This window comes from Ochotona princeps, chromosome 14 (assembly GCF_030435755.1).
Source record: "Ochotona princeps isolate mOchPri1 chromosome 14, mOchPri1.hap1, whole genome shotgun sequence".
Classification (NCBI taxonomy): Eukaryota; Metazoa; Chordata; class Mammalia; order Lagomorpha; family Ochotonidae; genus Ochotona; species Ochotona princeps.
The window spans coordinates 31,963,790-31,985,220 of NC_080845.1; the positions used below are offsets into that span (position 1 = coordinate 31,963,790).

Sequence of the window (21,431 nt, forward strand, 5' to 3'; positions counted from 1 at the left end):
CTGGTAAGTGTAAGAGCTGGGATTGGGGTAGATCTGTCTGGGAGCAGGCCAGGCTGGGCTAGGCCACAGCACCGATTGGCAAGTGTCAGGACTCAATGCAACTCATGTCAGGCTGAAATGCAGTATTTCCTGACAGATGCAGTGTCCAGAACTGGTCCTGGTAGGGAAACTGTGAGCATTCCCCTGCTGGGCTGCAGCTCCTATTGGTAAGCATGAGAACCAGGCCTGGGGAAGAATAAGGCTGGACAAGGAAATAGCATCCGTTGGCATACGTGTGGGCTGAGTCTAGGGGTGGGGTGGGTTGAGTCTCCCCAGCTGGATGGCTGGACTCAAACCCAGGCCTCAGAGGAAATCATAATATACATGATCTAACCCTGAGTACATGAATCAGGGCTGGGCTTCCTCAGTTGCTGAACCCTATGCAGTGGAAAGCGTCCCCAAATGCGCATAAGCAACATGACAACCAGATCGTCTAGGACAGCAGAGGACACTGAGTGCCTTGTCAGAGGATGGAAAGCAGCAAAGGTTGGACCACTCTCCTGGCCAAGCTTTGCAGCAAGTGTCTAGGTCTGTGGATGTGCTGAGGTGGACATGGTCAGTCAATACACCTTGGAAAGATTTTTTTAAACCCTGGTACAACACCAACAATGTCTCAGAACCATCAAAACCACTCAAGTTAACACCCTGAGAATACTTTTTTTTCACACATCAGAGTCTCCAGGGAGTCAGCAGATGCCTGTCCCGAATCCCCTAGTGCTGATGTAGCTTCAAAGCAAGGAGTAGTGCGCTATCCTGCCATCACTGTGGACATAGAAAAAAAAAATAGGAACATTTGTCCCACCCACCTTTCTGCATACATCAACCCTTGCTACCCTAGTCAGAGATCCACATGTACATAAACAATATGAAAATAAAATGAACTAAGACTTCAAGCTATTTTTGAGGTCACATTACCTATCTATATGATACATAGTCCATAATCTTTCTTCATTTCAGGCATGTAACTGCTTAAGGGGTACCTCTGGGATACGACCAATAAAGAGACTCTAATTTTAAGATCTACTAGAGCTACAGAAAATGACAGGAATCTACATCCTTCACCAACCTGTAAGAATAGGCAACAGGGCGGGGCACGGCAGCCTAGTGGCTAAAGTTCTCACCTTGCATGTGCTGGGATCCCGTATGGTTGCTGGTTCTAATCCCAGCAGCTCCACTTCCCATACAGCTCCCTGTTTGTGGCCTGGGAAAGCAGTCAAGGACGGCCCAAAGCCTTGAGACCTGCACCCACGTGGTAGACCCAGAAGCAGCTTCTGGCACCTGGCTTCAGATCAGCTCAGCTCTGGCAACTTGGGGAATGAACCAGCAGATGGAAGATCTTTCCTCTGTTTCTCCTTCTCTCTGCAAATCTGACTTTCCAATAAAAATAAGTAAATCTTTAAAAAAAGAATAGCAGTTTGGGCCCGGCGGCGTGGCCTAGCGGTTAAAGTCCTCGCCTTGAACGCCCCGGGATCCCATATGGGTGCCGGTTCTAATCCCCGCAGCTCCACTTCCCATCCAGCTCCCTGCTTGTGGCCTGGGAAAGCAGGAGAGGACGGCCCAAGGCTTTGGGACCCTGCACCCGCATGGGAGACCTGGAAGAGGTTCCAGGTTCCCGGCTTCGGATCGGCGCGCACCGGCCCGTTGCGGCTCACTTGGGGAGTGAAACGGCAGATGGAAGATCTTCCTCTGTCTCTCCTCCTCTGTATATCCGGCTTTCCAGTAATAATAATAAATCTTAAAAAAAAAAAAAAAGAATAGCAGTTTGAAATCTCAGAAGGAAATGAAATGGATCAGGAAGGTAGAAAGCTTAGAGTCACAAATTAGAAGTCAAACCTTTCCTGTTCCGTATAATACGGTTTGCCTACTTGTCAATCAAATAACCACTTCTTCAGGTTGTACTCCCCCTAATCTGGAACTTGGGGGTGGTATCATTAATGACCCCCCTTCCTATGCTCACAAGGAGTCAGGCAATGTTCTCTCTGCTTATGACAGTACACATGACGGTGGACACATAATGAAAGTAGAAACAGCCCTCTCCCAACTTATCCCTCTCTTCCAACTCTACCCTGAATGTTTTTCTGATTTCCTTGCTGTTTAAATAAAACTAACTAAAAGAAAGTCTTTAAAAATCAAAAATATATGTATTGTTAAATTCTTGTAAAATATGCTAAAAAAATTTAAAAACAGATCTACTTAGAACTTTTAATCAAGGAATGACCAATATCATTGAATCCAAGTTAGTCATTATCAACAATCAACTATTCCCCAATAAAGTCCCAAAAACTAAAAAGGTACATCTGCCACTGAACTGTCAAGTCTGAGATTATTCTGAAACTTTAATCACCATATAAGCAAATCATATTTCTTGGAGAAAATTTAGAAAGTTCATTAAACCATAAAAATTTTTTCAAGTATCTGTAATCATACCACTGATAAGCACTATTACAATTATGCATTTTTTCATCCAACAGTAAGAACCAGAATGGGTTGAATGCCAGTAAGGAAAGGTCACTGTTCCTGCAAGGACAGGAGGTGGACTAAGTAGGGCTGGTTCACGGACCCACCGGTATGTGCGAGACCTGGCTTAGGGAGAGATTCTGTCGGAGGAGCATGGGCAACTCCTCTGGCAGGACATAGTCCATGCAGGTGAGTGCAAGAACCACGATAGGGAGCAGCCCAGACCAGACCAAGTAAAGGTACCCACTGGTATACATTTGGCATAGGTTGGAAGCAGACTACACTGAACCAGTTCATATCACCCACTGGAGAATCCGAGCACCAGAACAGAGGGTGGGTTGGGCTAGGTATGGTCACAATACATACCAGTGCACATTAACGGCTGGGATTGGATGCCTGCTGGGCTGAGCTAGGCTATAACCCTCACCAGCATCAGCTGGAATTGGGGGGGTGGGACAGGCCAGGCCAGGCTATAACACCCACTGGCAAACACCAAGGTGAGGTGGGCCATACCAGACTTGGCCGCAGCACCGGACCAGCGCATGTGAGAACCAGGGAGGGAGGGGGCAAACCCGGTAGGGGGAATGTGGAGGGTCGGACAGCCCCTGCTGGACAGCCACTCCCACTGGAGAGTGGGAGTTGGGATGGGGGCAGACCAGACCAGGCAGGGCTACAACACCTGTGGGCCTCATGTGAGCTAGATCAGGGAAAAGTCAGGCTGGGCTGACTGTTCCTTCTGATGCAAGCAAAATTAGAGTGGTTGAGGGTTGGTTGGGCTTTGCCATAGCATCAGAGGCTGGCACTGGAGGCTAAATCTGTCAAGTTAAACTCCAGAACGACCTGGAGAGTGCATAATCCGGAGTGGGAGTGGCCTAGGAGGGAAATAGTGGGCACCTCCCTCTTGGGTTATCACTCCCACTGGAGAGCATGAAAACAAGGACAGGGGCAGGGGTAACTAGACAGAACAGCACCCGCCAGTATGTGTGTGGGCTGGATAGTAGGGCTGGTTGCGTTGAACTAGGTAGGCTTCAATGTCCACTGACATGTATGAGAGATAAATGGGATGTGGGGCAGACTGAACAAGTCTGTGGTACATACTGGCATGCATGGGAACCAGGGTAGGGGGCAGGCCTGGTGGGGGTTATAGGGAGTAGCCCCGACCAGGCTGCAGCTCCCACTGGTTTGCGTGAGGGCCAAATATGAACTAGGCAGGATCGGGCTGGACTGTAACACCCATTGGTTCGCATGGAAGACAGGTCTGGAAACAGAAATGACCCAGCAACTGCAACCACCAGCGTGTCGCATAAGCTGACTGGACAACAGACAGTGCTGGACCCTGTACTGGCAACCACAACAAGAATCGGGTTTGGGATCACTTCAGACAAAGCTTCTCTGGGGATCCCTCCAACTGAATTGTTGATCTTGGAACCCCACCCATGAACAGACTATGTCAACCGGTGGATTCTGAAGAGATTTCATCGCGCTTGGAACGGCAAGATTTGGCAGCAATTCAGAACTGTTGAACTATCAAAACTGCTTGAGCAGGACCCTCAGAGCATGCCCCACATCGGCAACCTGGGATGGGTGGGAGGTTAGGTGGGGCTTCTCCGATTGTTTCTCCCCTTACCCCACATACAGAAAAAAAATAATATTAACGTGGAAACAATGGTCTTACCCACTTTCCTGTAGCCCTTGACCCTTTGTGCCCTAATAACTATGTTAAGATTACCAAAATAAAGGAATTTTTAAAAATAGTAAATAAATAAATGTTTAAAAAAAAAGAAAGAGGGCCCGGCACAATAGCGTAGTGGTTAAAGTCCTCACCTTGCACGCGCCAGGATCCTATATGGTCACCGGTTCTAATCCCGGAAGCTCCACTTCCCATCCAGCTCCCTGCTTGTGGCCTGGGAAAGCAGTTGAGGACAGCCCAAAGCTTTGGGACCCTGCACCCACATGGGAGACCCAGAAGAAGCTTCTGGCTCCTGACTTCGGACTGGCTCATGTCCAGCCATTGCAGCCACTTGGGGAGTGAATCATCGGACGGAAGATCCTCCTCTCTGTCTCTCTTCCTCTCTGTATATCTGCCTTTCCAATACAAATAATAATAATAATAATAATAATAATAATAATAATAATAATAATAATAGAATCTTTAAAAAAAAAAGTATGCATTTCTTGGGGCCAGCATTGTAGCACAGCAGGTAAAATGACGCTTGTGGCATCAGTATCCCATGTGGACACCAGTTCAAGTCTTGACTGTTCCACTTCTGATATAGCTGCCTAATAAAATGCATGGAAAGCATCATAATATGGCCCCTGTGCTTGGGCCCCTGCACTCTCGTAGGAGGTCCAGATGAAGTTCCTGGCTCCTGCCTTCAGCCTGACCTAGCCATAGCTGTTGAGGTCACTTGGACAGTAAATCAGCAGATAAAATAATTCTTTTTCTCCCTCTCTTACTATATCTCTATCTTGCAAGAACCTCTCCCCCCCTTTCTCCTTCTATGACTCTTACCCCCAAATAAAAAGAACCTTTAAATAACTAAAATTATCTGTTTCTTTAGTTTTTTCTATATACATGTGTATATGTAATTTATTTTTAATAACAGATCATCTTAATTAGCTTAGACTCCTACTTTTGAAAACTTACACACATAAATACTTCCTATATCTTGAAAAATAATTTTAAAACACATTAATTTCATTAATGAAAATGTCACAATTGGGCCTGGCAGCGTGGCCTGTTGTTAAAGTCCTTGCCTTGCATGTGCCAGCATCACATGAGTGCTGGTTCATACCCTGGCAGCTCCACTTCCCGTCCAGCTCCCTGCTTGTGGCCTGGGAAAGCAGTGGAGGACGGCCCAAAACCTTGGGACTGTGCACTTGCATGGGAGACCTGGAAAAGGCTCCTGGCTCCTGGCTTCAGATCAGCTCAGCTCTAGCCATTGTGGCCACTTGGGGAGTGAACCAGCAGATGACAGATCTCTCTCTGTCTCTCCTCCTCTCTGTAAATCTGACTTTCCAATAAAAACAAATTAAATCTTAAAAAAAAAAAACAGAAATATATCACAATTATCCACTCTTCCTTTTTGGGCAATCTCCTACCATTATAAACAACACACATAAACCCTTCTTTACATTTGCAGTTATTTTTCTTGAACAGTTCCTAGAAGTGAAGTCACTGAGTTAGAAAGGTTGTAGTCATTTACACATCCTGGCAGAATATGTGCCTACTCATCTCACCCAACCCTTGCCAGGTGCTGAATCACTTTTGATTCATTTCTCAATGGCAGCCAGTGACACTGTCATCAATATAGTGGGTGGACAGAGAACACAGATAAGAATTGGCAACAGTCCTGAAAACACAAATCTGAGAATGTTTCCTAAGAGATGTGCTGTGGGGGCAGGCTCTGTGCTGCAGCAGGTTAAGTCGCCACTTAGCACACCTGCACCCCATCACAGTGCCTGGGTTGAGGCTCAGCTACTCTGTTTCAGGATGGAGTTCCCAGCTTCGGCTCTAGCAGGGCCTACCAAGTGAACCAGTGAATCGAAAATCACCCTTTCTCAGTCTTTTCAAATGGGGGTGACAGATGTGGGGGACTTGAAAAAAAGTAAGAGTAAAAGCAGCATGAATATCTTGTTCTGCTACCAACCCCAGTTCAGGCCAAACATGGGAAACACACCCTGGAAGTATATTCAGTGTCTAATTTGAAGATAAAAAGTCTAACCTGCTAAAAAAAAAAAAAAAAAAAAAACAAACCTGGAAGGAAAAAAACAAGATAGTGCAGAGTAACTGAGGATGATTTTTAACAATGATGCAAAGGCAATTTAATAGGAAAAAGGAAACTTTTAAACTACAAACACTGGGACAACTACCTATTCACAGACAAAAAGAAAATCTTTAACTCACAGCACAAACAAATGCAAGGTGGGAACCTTAATTGGATCCTACTGTAGGATCAAAACGACCCCCCCACCAAAAAAAGATGGGCCCAATGGCAAATGGCCTAGTGGCTAAATCCTTGCCTTGTATGTACCAGGATCACATATGGGCACAAATTTATGTCCCAGTTGCACCACTTTCCTTCCAGCTCCCTGTTTGTGGCCTGGGAAAGCAGTGCAGGATGGGCCAAAGCCTTGGGATCTTGAACCTGCGTGGGAGACATGGAAGAAGCTCCCACCTCCTGGTTTTAGATTCAGTCAGGTCCAGCCAATGCAGCCATTTGCAGGGCGAACCAGCTTTCTCTCTCTCTCTCTCCTCCCTTTTCTGTAGGCTGAAAAATCACAGACTGAAAAATGAAGAACTGGCTCTGTGTTGATCCTTCACTGTCTCAAGCTGTCATGAAGGGAACTGACAAGGCATCAATATACCAACGATACATAACTTACATCAAGAAGAAATCTGTGTGACCTAAGCAAATTAATATTAGGAAAAATGACTACCATTCTCTGTCAGTTAATCACTTCTCAAACTTCATTGGGGGTTTACTAATGCAGGTGTTCAGCCAGATGTGAGGGGTATACAAAGGGTGGGGAGGAGTCTACGCTTTTTAAAACCTTGTGTTCTTGTTAAATGAATATATGCAGATTATAGCATATAAATTATATGATGAGTTGGATGTATGGAACATGGTAACATCACACAGAAATACCTATGTTATTCATAGGGAAGCAGGAAAGAGCAGCAGAACGTCTCAGGAATAGTGAGTATCAAACTAAATCAGAAAAAACAGTAAGCAACAGCTAATAGTGGCCAAAGGCAAGCAACTAGAGAAAGCATATGGGTACATCGGCCTAACTACAGCACACAACAGCAAAAAATATCTGCCTGAAGCCAAGAGGCAAACAGCCACTAGAGGGACATGCCAGGACAGCAGTGCTTGGGAGAGACCTTCCATTACCCCACTCTACATCTCAACCCGCCCCATGAACAAGCCATGTTTGGAGGAGGACAGAAAGCTGTAACAACGACAGACCCATGGGCAAATTTCTCACTTACAACACTGGGCAGCAGCAGTAGGCAACGGCTTCCTCTGGTTTTCTTCTTGACTAGAATACTAGAAGCAGAAAGGGGGGAAAAAACAAATGTATAATAAGAGGACAAGTAGAGAAGGGGGGAACACAGCTACACATAAAAAGATTTAATGTTCGCAGTCCTTTTTTTTTTTAACTTTATGTAAGAACACCCTGTTGCTACTCTCTGTGTGTCCTTGACAAACAGGCCAGATTACCCATTATGCACTAGCCTAATGCAGGACAGGAGTGAGGCTTCTCTGCCCAAGGGCACCCAGGCTCTGCCAGGAAAATGCAGAAGGCTGGGCTTCACAAAATTTTATGGCGCCCTGAATTTTCCTGCGGTAATGTATAGTTGTCCCCGTTTAGGTGATAGAATAGGAAACCTCGCTGAGCCTTGGGTTTTGTCATCTTTAAGTTCATCCTTCACAAGGTCGAGGGAGAAATAAGTCGATCTGCTTATTATCCAAGTGTGAATAAGCACTAGGCAAATCGGGTCTCCTCTGGAGCTTCCTTCCCCGTAAACTAGCCGCCCTAATCCCACCACAGACACAATTATGGAGTACTGGAGGCATAAGAAAATGTTCTATAAAAAGGCGAATTAAGTGTAAGTCTTGGGGGCGGGCATAATTTAGAAAGGTGAGAGAGAGAGAAAAAGAGAGAGAGAATGGCATACAAAGGAAACAAAGTTGGAAGACGCTGAGAAGAGCTTGGTTCAGAGCAGCAGAACTGGAAAGATGAAACGTTGGCCAGCTAAGTTCTAACCCCGACTCTGCCACTTGATTGCTAAGCTGTCAGATTCAAGACAAGCCAAAACTTCTCTAAAATGCTAATGAATGAATCATCTGAATGACACATGAGCACCCACTGAGTTCAAGGGCAGGAGGTAAGTACTGTGAGAATGAAGTTTATAAATCATGGGAAGGAATTTCCAAACAGGAGAGGGATATGACTGAATTACAGTTTTTAAATGGTCACTCTGACTGCTGAGTGAGATGAACCTTAAAGCAACAATTCCCATTAAAGTCAATGATGGCATACCCAAGACAGCTCATGGGAAAGGGCTTTTCAAGCAGCTAAATCCAAAATACACATTTTTGGCATATAAATACATTTTTAAAGATTTATTTATTTTTATTGGAAAGGCAGACATACAGAGAGGAGAAGAGAGAGAGAGGAAGATCTTCTGTCCAATGGTTCACTCCCCAAGTGGCCGTAACAGCTGGAGCAGGGTCCCAACGCTTTGGGTCATCCTCAACTGCTTTCCCAGGCCACAAGCAGGGAGTTGGATGGGAAGTGGGGCTGTCGGGATTAGAACCGGCACCCATATTGGTTCCTGGCGCATGCAAGGTGAGGACTTTAACCACTATGCTATTGTGCTGGGCCCATAAATACATTTTCATATGTAACCCAGATTACACCAATTCTCCACAAGCTATTCAAAACAACAGAAAAGGAGGGACTCCTTCCAAATTCTTTCTAAGAAACCAACATCATCCTAATACCAAGGCTAGATAAAGACACAACAGAGAAAGAGAACTGCAGACCAATATCCCTGATGAACACAGACACAAAAATCTTCACAAATTATTAGCCAACAGATTGCATCAGTACATCAGACATATCATTCACCCAGGCCACATGAGATTCATCCCAGGCGTGCAGGGATAATTCAACACACACAAATCAATCAATGTGATGTGTCACATCAACAAACTGAAAAATAAATACCATATGATCATCTCAACAGATACATAGAAAGCAGTTATAATCCAACACCACTTTATGCTAAAAACCCAAGATAGGCATAGAAGGAACATTCTACAACACAATCAAAACAATATATGAAAAACCCAATGCCAGTCTCACACTAAACAAATAAAGACTAGAAGCTTTTCCACTAAGATCTAGAATTAAACAAGAATGTCCACTCTCACCACTGCTATTCAACACAGTATTGGAAATCGTCTCCAGATTGACTGAAGGAATTCAAATCAGAAACAAAGAATTAAATTTACCCCTGTTTGCAGATGACATGATTGCATAAAAGTTGCCTTGTATTAGAGAGAATACATGATATATCTCCTTTTGGGACTGGAGAGCCAAAAGACTCAATAAGCAGACTACTGAAGCTCATAAGAGATTGGCAGAGTAGCAGGCTACAAAATAAATGAACATAAGTCAATGGCCCTAGAACGCACAAACAGCTCTGTGACTGAGAAAGAACTTGTAAGTGCAGTTCCCTTTAAAATAGCAAAGAATCTTAAATCCCTTGGAGTAAAACTAATCAAAGACATGGAAGACCTCTATGATAAAAAGTATAAAACATTAAAAGACAGAAGATGACCTCAAAAATGGAGAAATTTACCATGCTCCTGAATTGGTGGTGTAATCAACATCATCAAGACTGCAACACCCATTAGTTCCAGTGGAAGTCGGGACTAAAAACAGAACCAACCCAGCAATTGCAACCACCAGCTGACCAGGGCTATGGACTGTGCCGGGCCCTGTGCTTGCTAGAACATACAAGAATCTGGTCTGGGAATACCTCAAAGTTTCTTTGGGGATCTCCCCAATCGAAATGCTGGACTCAGAACCCTAGCCAAGAAAAGACAGAAGAAAGAACAAGTCAATCAACCACTTCAGCTATATGTTGGCAGCGAAATACTGGGCAAATAAAGACTCTATGATGCACTATGTCAATCAGTGGATACTTCAACGACCTCATCGTGCTTGGAGCGGCGAAAATTGCAGCAATTCATAACTGATGAACTATTAAAACCACTTGAGCGGGCCTGGCGGCGTGGCCTAGCGGCTAAAGTCCTCACCTTGAACGCCCCGGGATCCCATATGGGCGCCGGTTCTAATCCCGGCAGCTCCACTTCCCATCCAGCTCTCTGCTTGTGGCCTGGGAAAGCAGTTGAGGACGGCCCAAGGCTTTGGGACACTGCACCCGCATGGGAGACCAGGAAGAGGTTCCAGGTTCCCGGCTTTGGATCGGCGTGCATCGGCCTGTTGCGGTTCACTTGGGGAGTGAATCATCGGACGGAAGATCTTCCTCTCTGTCTCTCCTCCTCTGTTTATATCTGGCTGTAATAAAATGAATAAATCTTTAAAAAAAAAAAAAAAGAGCCACTTGAGCAAGGATCTCAGAGCATGCCCCACATCCGGGACTTGGGGTGGGTGGGAAACTGGGTGGGGCTTCTCCCTCAATATCCCCCTTTACCTCAGATACATGAAAGAAACAATATGGAAATAATAGTCTTACCCACCTCTCTATAGCCCCTGAACCTTTTTACCGTAATTAACTATGTAAAGATTGTCAACAATATAATTTAATAAGTAAATAAAATTTAAAAAAATCAACATCATCAAAATATCCATATTACTAAAAGTAATATACACAGTCAATGTGATCCCAAACAAAATTCCAAAAACATTCTTCTCAGAAATAGAAAAGATGATAGGAAAATTCATCTGGAAACACAAGAGATCATCAATAGACAAAGCTATCCTGAGGAATGAAAATCAAGCTAGAGGAAGACAATTCCAGACATCAAGATATACCACAGGGTAGTGTCATCAAAATAATCTGGTAGTGGTACAGAAACAGAGAAGAGCAGTGGAACAGAACAGAAACCCCAGAAGTGAGTCTACACATGTTCAGCCTACTAATCTTCGACAAGAGAACTAAAAGTAATCCAGGGGAAAAGGTTGGTCTCTTCAACAAATCCTGTTGGGACAAGCAGATAGCAGCCTGCAGAACAAAGAAACAAGACCCCTACTTGCCATTAGCTCTAAATGGAACAAGGACCTAAATCTACACCCATAATCCTGCAAACTATTAGAGGAAAATGTAGGAAGCACTCTACAAGATATAGGCATTGGTAAAGACTTCTTTTAAAAGCCGCAAAAAGCACAGGGAGTTAAAGCCAAAATAAGCAAATGGACAACATCAAACTAAAAAGTTCTGAATAGCAAAGGAAACTATCAACAAAGCAAAGAAACAACAGAATAGGAGAAAATTTTTGCACACTACACACAGATAGCGGACTAATATCCAGCATTCATAAAGAGCTTCAGAAACTCAGCAACTGCAAAACAAACAGCCCTGTGAAGAAATGAGCAAGCATTTTTCAAAAGAACAAATCCAAACGGCAAATAAACATATAAAAAAAATGCTAAGGCTCCCTAGCTATTAGGGAAATATAAATAAAAACCAAACTGAGGTTCCACCGAACTCCAGTAAGACTGGCCTACGTTCAAAAACTCACTCACAACACCTGTTGGCACGGATGTTGGGAGAAAGGAACCCTACTTCCCTGTTGGTGGGAATGTCAGCTAGTGCAGCCCTATGGAAGTCAGTATGGAGAGTGTTCATCAGTATGGAGAGTGTTCAGACAACTAAAAATGGATCTACCATTTGACCCAGCTATCCTACTTGTGGGAATATATCCAAAGGAAGTAAAATTGCATGAGAAAATGACCAGTAACCCTATGTTTATAGCAGCACAATTTACAATACTGAAGACATGGAAACAACCCAGATGCCCATCAAAAGAAGAATGGATAAAGAAACTGTGGTATATCTACTCCATACAACACTACACAGCAATTAAAAAGAATGAAATTCTACCATTTGCAACAAAAGGTCCCAAATAGAGTCTATTATGCTCAGTGAAATTACCCAATCTCAAAAGGACAAATATCTTACATTCTCTCTGATATAAGGCAACTTACATTAAAATACAAGATCAACAGATACATACGTAAACACTCATGTATATATATTCATCTAGAGGAACTATATAGTGGAAGCCGGCACACAGGGAAGTGAAGATACGTTGCAGTATGCATCTCTACTCCCAAATAGAGGACTTTCAATGAAGCTGTTAAATATATCTCGACAATAGGATACTAGATTTTCTACCATTGCCTAAACCTACAATGCCATTACACACTTAAATAGCAGAAATGTTGGACTAGCGACTGTTGCTGAAAGACCATACTACTGTAATAATATGGGGGAAATACAGTGAGGTAGGGAGTGGGGTGGTCAAAGAGGGAGTCCCTGTGCCTATGGAACTGTATCATGAAAATAAATTTTAAAAAAAAAGTCATGAATTTCAGATATGATTCCAATAGAAAAGAAGAAATAAAATTCTTACTAACCACAGGTGAGTTCATTTTAGCATCAATGACTGCAACTTGTGAAAAGTACATCAAATATATCAAAATCCACACATTCGCAACAACATACTTTTTTTAAAGAATTATTTTTACAGAAAAGGCTGACATACAGAGAGGAGGAGAGATAGAGAGGAAGATCTTCCGTCCGATGATTCACTCCCCAAGTGGCCGCCACAGCTGGAGCTGTGCCAATCCAAAGCCAGGAGCCAGGAGCTCTTCCGGGTCTCCCATGTAGGTGCAGGGTCCCAAAGCCTTAGGTCGTTCTCGACTGCTTTCCAGGCCACAGGCAGGGAGCTGGATGGGAAGTGGGGCTGGCGGGATTAGAACCGGTGCCCATATGGCATCCTGGCACGTGCAAGGCGAGGACTTTAACCACTATGCTATTGCACCGGGCCCAATAGTCTCTTTTAAAAATAACTCATTGGTCACCTTGAGAAGTTGCTGAGGCCACAGCTCATTATTCTGAAAACTGATAAAAAGAATGTTTTTCTTGTACAGACTATATACCAAGTGAAAAAAAAGGCTGGCAAAAAAGAAGTTCTTTTCATAGATAAATTATGGCTAATCGACTCTGAAGGCCTGATGTTATTAGAAAATCATCACTGTGCTTGTCCTGATAAAATAATGATCATTATTTACTGCTAAAAACATTAGATAAAAAGTGAATGGGAAAGCATACTGAAAAAAAGGTGATAACACTTGAATCCACTATTGAATACAAACAGGAGTGAAAGTGAGATACCAATTGCCCACTCGAGGAGGGGAAATTCAATTTAAATCTCCATTTAAACCTCAAACTACCAGCTGCTATTATCAGTCTAAAGGAAGTAAGAGAGATATTGGAACATGATGAGTAAAAATTTGGAGATAAAATCAAACAAATCCAAAAAAAAAAAAAAAAAATCAAACAAATCCAGATCTGCAGAATTCTACAGAACAAAAAAAGGAAAGGGAACAGTTATACAACAAAAATGACTTAAGAGTCATAATCACCAAGCACACTCATCCTGTTAGCATCTTAAACAAGGCAACTGGGGAAAGACGCCTTTCAGACAGTAAAGGAAATCTGAGTACTGTGATTCTTCTCAAAAGGCATTAAAGGTATTTTCTCAACCCTGGTGCAACTAAGCCGACAATGTTTCAGCTACTGACACCACTCACTCAAGCAGCACCTTCAGAACATTCTTCCCCATATTGGGGGTCTCCACTGTCAAGGGCTGATGTGGTTTGATAGCAAGGGAAGGGGACCTTCCATCTCTCCTGAGAACACAGGAGGGAAAAAAAAAAACATTTGTCTCATCTATCTTCCTCCATACCTCGACCCTCCCTAACCTCATCAGTGGTCCACATGGTTACGCATCAGTAAAAATCTAAAAAAAAAAAAAATCTGTTAAGTGATGTATATTGGTAATAGTTATGGGTGAGACACAGAAGTCTGAGATTGCCTCTAAAATATTTCAGCAAAAATAAAGATGAAAAAGAAAATCTTTTTCTTTCATGTTTGAAAACTCCCATAATAAAAAAAGAAGTCTTTCAGTGCAATGGTGATGATAGAGATATGATTTAATGATTGCTAGGAAAGATAAAATAATGAAGGCAGATAATAACGAGAACTAACCAGGACATGAGGAAACTGGAATCCCTACAATTCTGTTGAAAAAAAAAAGTCTAGTAGTCTCTGAACAGTTAAGCATGGGTGATCATCTGATCCAGCAATTCCAAGAGAAGAGAAAGCATACATCCACACAAAACTGTATCTATCAATGTAGCTATTTTAATACATTAAAAGGAGAACTCCATTTTCATACACTAATGAGCAAATAAATAACAAACTGTGTCCTGTATATGTCCATACAATGGAACATGACTCAGCAGTAAAAAGGAACAAAGTGCTGACACATGCAAAAACATCGGGGAAACCCTGAAAACATTATGCAAACTGAAGGACAGTTGTCATGATTAGAAATAATTCTAATTATGTGAAATGTCCAAAACAGGTCCAAGCATAGACAGAAGGTAGATCAGTGGTTGCCTAGTGCTGAGGATGATAGAAAAGGGTTGAAGGGTGCTGGCTAAGTACATAGAGCTTCTTCATGAAAATATTCATGAAATACTTCATAGAAATACTCAAAATTGACTAGGGAGGTGATGCAAACACAACTCTGAAAATCCTAAAACCATTCAACATTATACCTCAAGTAGATGAACTACACAGTATGTATAAAGTACATTTCAATAAAGTTGCTAAAAATAAACTGGTAAGGGGAGGGTGAAAGATATAAATTCCATATCCTAGCATATAAGCAGCTGGGAGCCACAGATCAAGAACCTCTACCAGGGCCAGTGCTGTGGCATAGCAAACTAAGCCATTTCTTACAATCCCAGAATCCTATATGGTACCAGCTCAAGTCCAACTACTCCAATTCTGATCCAGCTCCCTGATAATGAGCCTGGGAAAGCAGTAGAAGATGGCCCAAGCCCCTGGGCCCTTACACCCAAATGGGAAACCCAGAGTAAACTCCTGGCTTCCTTCTGGCCCAGCCTGGCCTTTGCATCATTTGGGGAGTGAATCACTGGATAGAAGAACTCTTGTTTCTCCATCTCACCCTTCTCTCTATAACTCCACATTTCAAATAAATAAATCTTTATTTTTTAAAAGAATTACTATTATTAGAACCTATAAAGTTACATTTGGCTTTTAGATGTGTTAACCCCTTCACCTGATTTTGCACAGTGACACACACACTTATAAAATTAAAAGATGATGAGAAGTTGAAAGGCTGTACCCACTCCACCATTAGGCTGGAGATGAACAGTAACATAAAGGGTAAAGCAGACGTAAGAATGGAGTGAAAGTTGGCAGCTATCAAAAAGGTCAGACAGATCAGAGATTTCAATAAAGAAAAGCAGAGTGTTGGCTTGCGCATAAGAAGAATTAATGAAGCTCAACAAAAGCCCACCAAGGATTCAGCCAAGGTAAGGCAAAACTGAAGAGGGTGATCCAGAATTCCATCTCTTCACCCTGCATTTAACTCTCTGTAGGATGAACTTGACCTCCCAAAAAGACATACTGAAATTCATGCACTGAGTACCTATGAATGTGATGCCCATTTAGAGGCAAATTCACTGCAGACTCAGCCAAATTAATCCAATGACTGGTGCATTTGTAAGAATGGAAATTTGCATCCAGCTCCCTGCTTATGGCCTGGAAAAGCAGTAGAGGACTGTCCAAAGTCCTGGGACCCTGCACCCACGTGTGAGACACAGAGGAGGCTCCTGATTCCCGGCTTTGGATTGGCTCAGCTCCAGCCTTTGCAGCCACATAGGGAGTGAACCAGCAGATAATCTTTATATATATATATATGAATTTGAAAGGAGGCATATGACAACAATGGCAGAGGTTACAACAATTGATTTAAAGGCCAAGGACTGCCAGCAACCATGAGAGTTAGGAGATAGAGGATGTGTTCTTCAGCACTCCTGGAAGGACTGAAGAGACCCTGCTGACACCTTGATCTCAGACTTCTAGCATGCAGGAATGTGATAGAATACATCCCATCTGTTCTAACTCATCAGTCTCTGGTCCTTTGTTCTGACGGGGCTTGAAAGCTAGTACATGCAGAAACCCCACTCCACATGGCTTCCTGTACTAACTAGTCTAGTTCATCACTGATCATCAAGTCTAATAGCTGCACTTCAGAGTTTGCCTTGCTTGCACATGTGAGACGATGGAGAATATCCATGCAGAATCTCTTTTTCCTCTGTTCCATGAACTTTCTCCTGGCTCTCCCACTCTCTTTCAGAAAGTTCTTTCTCGGTCTCTCGTTTTCACAGGAGTCTTGGACGCTTTTTCCTCGTTCTTCAACCTCCTCTAAATGCTCTACCTCAGCACACTTAACCTCTGACTTCACTTGCTACCAGCATGCTAAAGAATCCAAACTCTGCTTACAGCTCCCTACGCCATTCAACCTTGAACTTCAGATTCTCTTGAGAAGTTCCTTGCCAAATGTTTCCATCAAAACATCCTTTGCACACAAACTCTACCTTAAATTCAGATCCAAATTTTCATAACCCAGCATGTCCAAAAGGAAACAAACTGATCACCTTTTCCCACCACTACCAATAAGAAAAACATTTCCAATTTCCGATTTTCCTGAGGCTTGGAGTTGACTGTTATCTTCTGCGCACTAAATTCATTCCTGAAGGTGACAACAAGACCAAGCATGAAAATAAAGATAATACTAAAAATCTAAAGTAGGCAAATAAAGATAATCTCAGAAGAAGCAGAATAAATGCCTTCTGCTCAGTTATATAACAAAGGACAGATTCCCTGCTACCAGCCACCTCCTCAACAATCTAGAGCCAGCCAAGCACCACCGGGCTAGTAAGGGAAATAGGAAAAGTGGGAGATGAAGCCCTCTAGTGGAATTTCAGGCAGAAGTACAACTGTTTTTATCTCTTGCAATTTAAATTGTTTCCATTCTTCAGGACATCATGCCTTTGGGAACCTCCTAGACAATCTCCAATATGTACCAGAGATTTTCCCCATCTTTACATATGGAAAATAGAGACCATTCCTACCTCATCGTCATTTCCTAAGGCATTGATTTGTTCCAATTTGTAGGTCCAATATCTGGCTTCCTCCTCTGGGATATCTAACAGGAAAAAAAAATCTATATCAGTAGGCAACATGCTAATCTCAGAAAACACCATTTTATTCAGTCAAATGACCGAAGTCAGAAGAGTAATAGAGGGCCCGGCGCCGTGGCCTAGCAGCAAAAAGTCCTCACCTTAAACGCCCGGGATCCCATATGGGCGACAGTTCTAATCCCGGAAGCTCCACTTCCCATCCAGCTCCCTGCTTGTGGCCTGGGAAGGCAGTCGAGGACCGCCCAGTGCTTTGGGACCCTGCACCCATGTGGGAGACCCGGAAGGAGGTTCCTGGTTCCCGGCTTCGGACAGGATCGGCGCGAACCGGCCCATTGAGCTCACTTGGGGAGTGAATCATCGGACGAAGATCTTCCTCTCTGTCTCTCCTCCTCTCTGTATATCTGACTTTGTAATAAAAATAAATAAATCTTAAAAAAAAAAAAGAGTAATAGAGATGGCCAACTTTTACTGGTAATCTGGTTCTTACCATGAACATTTTATTGAATTTTCAGAAAAACCAACACACTATTATTCCTACTGTTGAGGAAAAAGAAGCTCAGAGAAGTCAGATCATCTGCTGTGGTCACTCAGTTCATAAACTAATAAGCCATAATTCACAGTGCTCAGTGTGATTTCAAAAACTGCATTCATTCTATGTAACCTTGCCACCATAATAGCCAGGGTCAGTACAATGGCTCAACTGGCTATTTCTCTACCTTGTAGCCCTAGCCTCATATATGTGCACTGGAATCAGTTCCCAGTACGGCCTGGAAAAACAGAGAGGATGGCTCAAGCCCTTGGAACCCTGTCCCCATGCAGGAGACCCAGAAAGAAACTTCTGGCTCCTGCCTTCAGATCAGCTCAAGTCTGGCCACTGAGGTCATATGAGGAGTGAACCAGTAGATGGAAGAGCTTTCTCTCTCCTTCTCTCTCTTTGTAAAAATAAATCAATCTTAGGGTCTTTCCCCTCTTGGAGCCCCACTCCTACTGCAGGAGGTTTTCATTTTTAATAAACAAATAAATAGGACCATAAGAGCCTAAATGAAAAAAAAAAAGATGCTGAAACATGCAAAACTAATAAGGTTTTTTTGCCTTCAAAAAAATTATGAATAAAATTACCACTTGATCCAGACAGCCCACTTCTGGTTAGGCCAGAGGTATTCAGAAAGCTTGCAGGAAAAGGACTGTTATGAAAAACAATGCATGAGCTTCAAAAATTTTTACACAAAAATAAGCTTATCAGTACTTTCATTTTCTGTTAACTTTTTGAAGTTTCCCGGTATATCCTAAAGAACTGAAAACACGATCTCAGACATATTTAGACACCCAGCTGATAATTAATAACACAATATCCAAAAACAGATGAATGGATAAAGTGGTTACACAAAGGTATTTCAAAAAGTTCCAAAAACAGGAATTAAAATGAGTTGTATTTTTCATAAACTTGTATATGCAAAAATAACATTAGTTTGCTTTTAGAAGGAGGGAAATTCTGTTGCAAGCTGCAATACAGATGAACTTCAAAGACAGTATGCTAAGAGAAATAATCACAAAAAGACAAATATCATATGCTTCTGCTTATATAAGGTATGTAAAATACAGAAATTCACAGAAACAAAGTGGAATGGTGGTGACTGGCATGGTTGGACAAAGAGCTACTGGAGAGTTTTGTTATGTTTTGTTTTATTCTGTTTTGTTTCAATAAGAGTTCTAGTTTTACAGTATGAAAAGCTGTGGTAAAGGTATTACACAACAGGTATTACACAAAACATTTAACACAACTGGATTGTATCTTTAAAATGGTTAAAAGACTAGAATTTTTTTTAAGATTTTTTTCAATTGTTAGGGCAGATTTACAGACAGCAGAAGCAGAGAGATCTCCCATCCACTGATTCACTCCCCAAAATGAATGCAATGGCCAGAACTGAGCCAATCCAAAGCCAAAACCAGGAGCTTCTTCTGTGTCTGCTACATGGGTGTAGAGGCCCAGAACTTGAGTCATCTCCACTGCTTTCACAGCCCTCAGGAAAGAAGCTAGGTTGGAAGTGTAACAGCTGGGACACGAACTGGTACCCATATGGGATGCCAACGCTTGTGGGTAGAGAATTAACCTGTTGAGAAACCATGTAGGCCCCAAGAGGCTAGATTATAAGCTATATATTTTTGATGACCACTAGAAATTTTTTTAAAAAGCTGTAAAAATCAAGGAGGATGCTTGGCATAGTGTTAAGACACCACTGGGATATCCATATCAGTGTTTCCACGTTCAAGTTTCAGCTTCACTTTCTTTTTTTTTTTTTTAATTATTTTTAATTCATTAATTACATTGTATTATGTGACACAGTTTCATAGGTACTTGGATTCTCCCCACCCCTCCCCAAACCCTCCCACCATGGTGGATTCCTCCACCTTGTTGCATAACCACAGTTCAAGTTCAGTTGAGATTCCCCCATTGCAAGCATATACCAAACATCATCTTATTGTCCAGTCAAGTTCATCAGCTTCACTTTCAATTCCAGCTTCCAATTACTACGCAACCTGGAGGCAGCAGATGATGGCTCAAGCATTTAGGTTCCTGCTACCTGTACAATAGACCTGAATTGACTTCCAGGCTCCTGGTTTCAGCCCAGCCAAGCCCGAGCTGTTGTGGGCATTTGGGGAATAAACCAGCGGATAAAACAATCTCTGTCCTCTTCCTTCCTCCACATAGCCATGCCCTCTCCTCACACTATCCTTCTTAGTCTCTCTACTTTTCAAATAAATGCTTTTAACATTTTTCAAACTCTATGCTCTTAAACTTAATCAGCATGAAAAGACCAGTGATTCAATAAATCAAAAAACGTTAGACTTAAGGGGCCAGCACCACAGCACAGAAGTCTAAGCAGAGGATGGCCCAAGTCCTTGGGTCCCTGTATCGACATGGGACATCCAGAAGAAACTCCTGGCTCCTGACTTTGGATCAGCTCAGCACAGGCCACTGTAGCCATTTGGGGAGTGAATCAGTACATGGAACAACTTCCTGCTGCTTTTGTTACAGGTCTATATGCTTTGGTTTAGAATAATTCACCAACTCTGGCTCCTGCTTCAGCCCTGTCCAGTCTTACTCATAAGGCCATAAGGGGCATTTAGGAAATAAACCAGAAGGTGAGAGAACTCGCTTGTGCACACACTCTCTCTCTCTCTCTGTGTCCCCTCCTCTTCCTCCTAAATCCCTCTCAAATAAATAAAAGCTAAAGAAGAAAAAATTTGGGTGCATTTCTATTAAAAGTAAACAAATCTTAAAAAAAAAAAAAGCACCATTCTAGAATATATTTTGTATTATGTCCAGCATCGGGTGAAACACAAACACAGGGAGTGAAGCCAAAATGCCTTCAAGAGAGACAGCAAAGAGACAGAAGACAGATTAACGAGACATCCAGCAAACAAGTTCGAACAATATGCTAACAAATGTCAACAAGTTTTAAAACCTGATCAAATTGACTCACCGAAAGGCAACTCAAATCTCGTATCAAGCAAAATTTTGTGAGGAGTTGGGTTTTTTGTTCCACAGATCTCATCATCTTTCATTAATGTTTCTGCCTCCAATGTAGACCACTCCCCAGGCCCTTCCTAGGAAACAAAGATCAAAGGTTCAACTTGAGTCTGTGCTGCCTCTGCTCTTGCTGAGCACTAAGAGTTTCTCTCTGAAGCTGCCGAGGCCCATGCAGATCGTGAGGAGGCAAGCACATCGCTGTGACCACAGGCCTCTGCTGCATGTAGCCCCTGTCCTCTTCCTCAAGGGGAGGGCAGCTTGCCCTGTGCCCAGCTTCCTGCAAGCCCCAGGACGAGCAGCAACCTCCAAGGGCAGACACCTCCATACCATCAATACTTAATTTGCACAATTCCTAATGACTATGTTAGCTAAAGACACATGTTATTGCTTCTAATTGGTAAAGAGTTACTAACATTACATGCCGGAGTCCAGCTCCAGCCGAGGTTCGGAACTCGGGAAGGGTGCGTGGATGAGGCGTGAAGAGAGAAAGAAGGAGACGGACCACCAGATTCCTTGATCGTAGTGGACAAAGCGAGAAAGCTGTCCGCTTTAT

General features: G+C 42.8%; 1 protein-coding gene across 7 annotated transcripts in view; it reads right to left on the bottom strand.

The window, feature by feature from the left end:
• Positions 1-21,431, bottom strand: part of UNC13B (unc-13 homolog B) — a 213,076-nt gene that overhangs the window by 138,734 nt on the left and 52,911 nt on the right. For all 7 annotated transcript variants that reach the window (XM_058672175.1, XM_058672174.1, XM_058672171.1 and 4 more), the window contains exons 5-7: positions 20,832-20,955; positions 17,278-17,351; positions 7,493-7,550 (exon numbers count right to left, since the gene is read on the bottom strand). In XM_058672175.1, the coding sequence (XP_058528158.1) occupies positions 7,493-7,550; positions 17,278-17,351; positions 20,832-20,955 (256 nt within the window). The remainder of the gene's footprint in view (positions 1-7,492; positions 7,551-17,277; positions 17,352-20,831; positions 20,956-21,431) is intronic.